A 3,176-nucleotide genomic window follows, 5' to 3' on the forward strand; every position below is an offset into this window, starting at 1 on the left:
ACTGTTCTTTCTAAATTTAATCTCACTAAATACTTAGAATATAGATGAGTAGTAAAATCAGATAAACTTCATTTAGTTAAAATGATCAAAAGAGGATCAAACTAAGATCTGTTTCCCTGACTCAGTTCTCTAAAACCCAGTCTTCGAAACCCATGTTAAGGGACTTGAAAATTGAAAAATTGAGATGCCAAGTGTCCTCTGTAGTGTGTTAAAACAAAATATAGAGCCCTGGCCGGGTAGTGGGTTTAATCCCTGGTCAGAGCACCTTACGGAATCAATCAATGAATGCATATATAAGTGGAACAACAAATCTCTCTCTCTCCTTCTTATTTCTTAGAAATATAACACACATCCAGCCACAAAGTAAATACAGAAACCTTTTAATTCCCTGCAAAGAAAATTTCCTGGATTATTCCATATGTCTTTATAATCATAGAGACAACCTTATCCTTACTCAAACATTACCAAAAATAAAGACTATGGTTACAATTTATTCTCCATAGATGCAAACAATCTCATCTATTTTGACATCAAAAAGGCAGAAAAACAAAATACAAATTCCAAGGACAGAGATGAAAACAACACTACTTTCTATTTTTTAGATTTATTTTTTGTTTTTATTTTGTTTGACTATTGCACTGTTTGTATGTTAACCTTGCAAGAACTCATGAAAGTGAGGAAAAATATCTGCTGGCTAATTTTAAAGACTATGAGAGGATTAGGCGCTAAATAATAAAAAAATAAGACTTTTAGCTTACTTATTAAACTAGGAAAATTTTTCCTGAAACATGACAGTTAAATTGGTCTGCAATGCATTAATAAATGGAGAACATGGGTCTCCTCTCACAAATAACTGAAACATATGTTCACTACCACAGAAACTAGTCAAAATATGGATATTTTCAAGTCAAAATTCCCTGGAATAGACTAAAAACAAGTTACCTTTTAACCTAACGTTGGAAGAGCAAAATTTGTAAAAGTAATAATATTGTCATTGTTCTCAGCAATCTATTCATGAATCCTACAAGTTCTGAAAGTCTTTTCAATAAAATGAACCCTGATTTCTTGGCAAGCTCCTTACTTAAGAGGCAAGTAACTTTTAGAGCTGGCCTTCTCAGTCTGTGGATAGAAACCAGCTGTATTGCCAGCATTGCTCCATTTAAAAAATCATCTTCAGAATGAAAGTCCAGCAATGACCTTCTCCAGTGCAACACCACCTGCAGAGATGCAAGATGGCACGAGAGGTCCCTGGGCAGGTGCAACTCTCAGCCAATAAGCCGGAAACAGGTTAAAGAGAAGAGAAGGAAGCAGGGGCCAAATGTTTCTGTTTATAGATGCTATCCTGGGTAAAATATCAAGGGCTTTTGGATCAGAAGTGGACAGTGTGCAAAAAGGAGGTAATCAGATACCAATAACGTTGAGAATTTAAGATGCTTGTTCCACAACTAAAGACAGAGCTTTTAATATATACCTGCAGGATGCTCTGCTTTGGGTCATTCTATCTGAAACTCAAGGCTGCACCACACTTAGTCATTTCTATTATCTGGTACATCTGTATTTCTAAATAATTATAACTGATACTTAAAATGATGTCTCTGACACCTCCAAGGTTCTTCCAAATTAAAGAAAGGTCACATTGTGCCTGGTATTATTTTGGTGTTAGCCTATATATACATATAACAATTGTTTAAAAACCAGTAATCCATATTGGGCTCAATGAGAACTCTCTCCATTAATCTTATTGTTTTATTAACTAGAATATCCCATTCTCCCAATAGGACTCATGACTAAGGCTTATTGTACAACCAATACCAGAATGAGGGCAATGGGTTCTTTGAATCAAAACGCTCATGATGAAATGTCCCACTGACCACCTCTTCGATGCAAGACCACCAAAGTGTTTCAATGCAACCTGAACATCTCACAGGATACAGTCCTCATGAAGACCAGATATCCAAATCCTTAGACTTTTGTAGGATTCAGAATCATTTTTCACTCAGTTGACTCTCTACTTGCTCACTTGTATCTACATTCATTTGTCCAGCTTTGGTTGGCTGCTGAGTTCCAGTGAAAAATTCCAACTCTGCCTCCAAGCCTCTCCTCTAGGGACTTGGAAATGGAAGGTAGTGCAGTTCTTTCTGGCCATCTGCCAAGCAGGGCACCCCAGGCTTCTTGGGGTAAGTTCGACGGGCGATTTTAAAGAACTCTTCTGCAGCATCAAGAGCAATGAGACGGTCCTGCCAAGAAATTAAATACAAAAATGTTGTCAAGATGGGAACCCAAGCCCTGTTGATGGGAAAACCAATCTAACAACAACAAAACCCATCCCAGACATAATAACAAGGCAACATTTATTAAATTTTTCTCAACAAAACGCCTTAACCCTTTACTTACATTATCCAAGAAACAGTCTTTCAAATTCTTTGTCAATCTTGGGTTATATAAACAACACTTTTCATATCTCTGACCTACGAAGCTGACTATACAGTAGAATTGGCTGAAAAATACAGAATCTTGAGCCACAACCCAAGCCTCAATAAGTCTGAGTGCAATCCAGAAATCTGAATCCTACAGCCCCCTGGGTGACTCGTGCTACTGGCCACAGATGCCAGCACCATCTGCTACCTCACATTGCGGGGTTGCTGGTGGGGTTGGAATGAGGAGTATATAGATTCACAGAAAAGCAAAAAATTGAAAGCAAAATCAGGGCAGATGGAAAATGCAACCACTCACCACAACGAAGAGGTATCTCTCGGAGAGCTCCCAACCTGTTGGGAAAATAGCGGTCTCTTCAGCCAGTTTCAACAAGATCTCTCGAGCTTTCCTTGTGTTTTTAGAGTCACTGATGGTGCTGAGTTTCGTCACTGACAACAAAGAGTCTGTTTCCTTTTGAAAACCTAAGGTAAAAAGAAAAAGTACCTGTCAAGTAAAGTAGTCACAGGAAGGGACTGTCCTGCAGCACAGGCCCTGCAGGAGGTGAAGGGACTCCAATGTGGATCTGAACAAGCATCAGAAAACTGAAGCCAAAGGCGCCGCTCCGTGGGCTGCTTTCCAGCTCAGGGTGACTGGCTGGCGGTGTTTCATTAAAATTCAGTTTAGCTCAGTGGATAGAGCATTGGCCTGTGGACTGAAGAGTTCGGGTTTGATTCTGGTTAAGGGCACATGCCCGGGTTGCA

General features: G+C 39.1%; 1 protein-coding gene across 1 annotated transcript in view; it reads right to left on the reverse strand.

Annotated features, from left to right (window-relative positions):
* Nucleotides 1-363: 363 nt before the first annotated feature.
* Nucleotides 364-3,176, reverse strand: part of MREG (melanoregulin) — a 45,816-nt gene continuing 43,003 nt past the window's right edge. The window contains exons 4-5 of the mRNA XM_005882292.2: nucleotides 2,734-2,897; nucleotides 364-2,237 (exon numbers count right to left, since the gene is read on the reverse strand). Coding sequence (XP_005882354.1) covers nucleotides 2,103-2,237; nucleotides 2,734-2,897 — 299 coding nt within the window. The 3' untranslated portion in view covers nucleotides 364-2,102. The remainder of the gene's footprint in view (nucleotides 2,238-2,733; nucleotides 2,898-3,176) is intronic.

This window comes from Myotis brandtii, unplaced genomic scaffold, assembly GCF_000412655.1.
Source record: "Myotis brandtii unplaced genomic scaffold, ASM41265v1 scaffold702, whole genome shotgun sequence".
Classification (NCBI taxonomy): domain Eukaryota; kingdom Metazoa; phylum Chordata; class Mammalia; order Chiroptera; family Vespertilionidae; genus Myotis; species Myotis brandtii.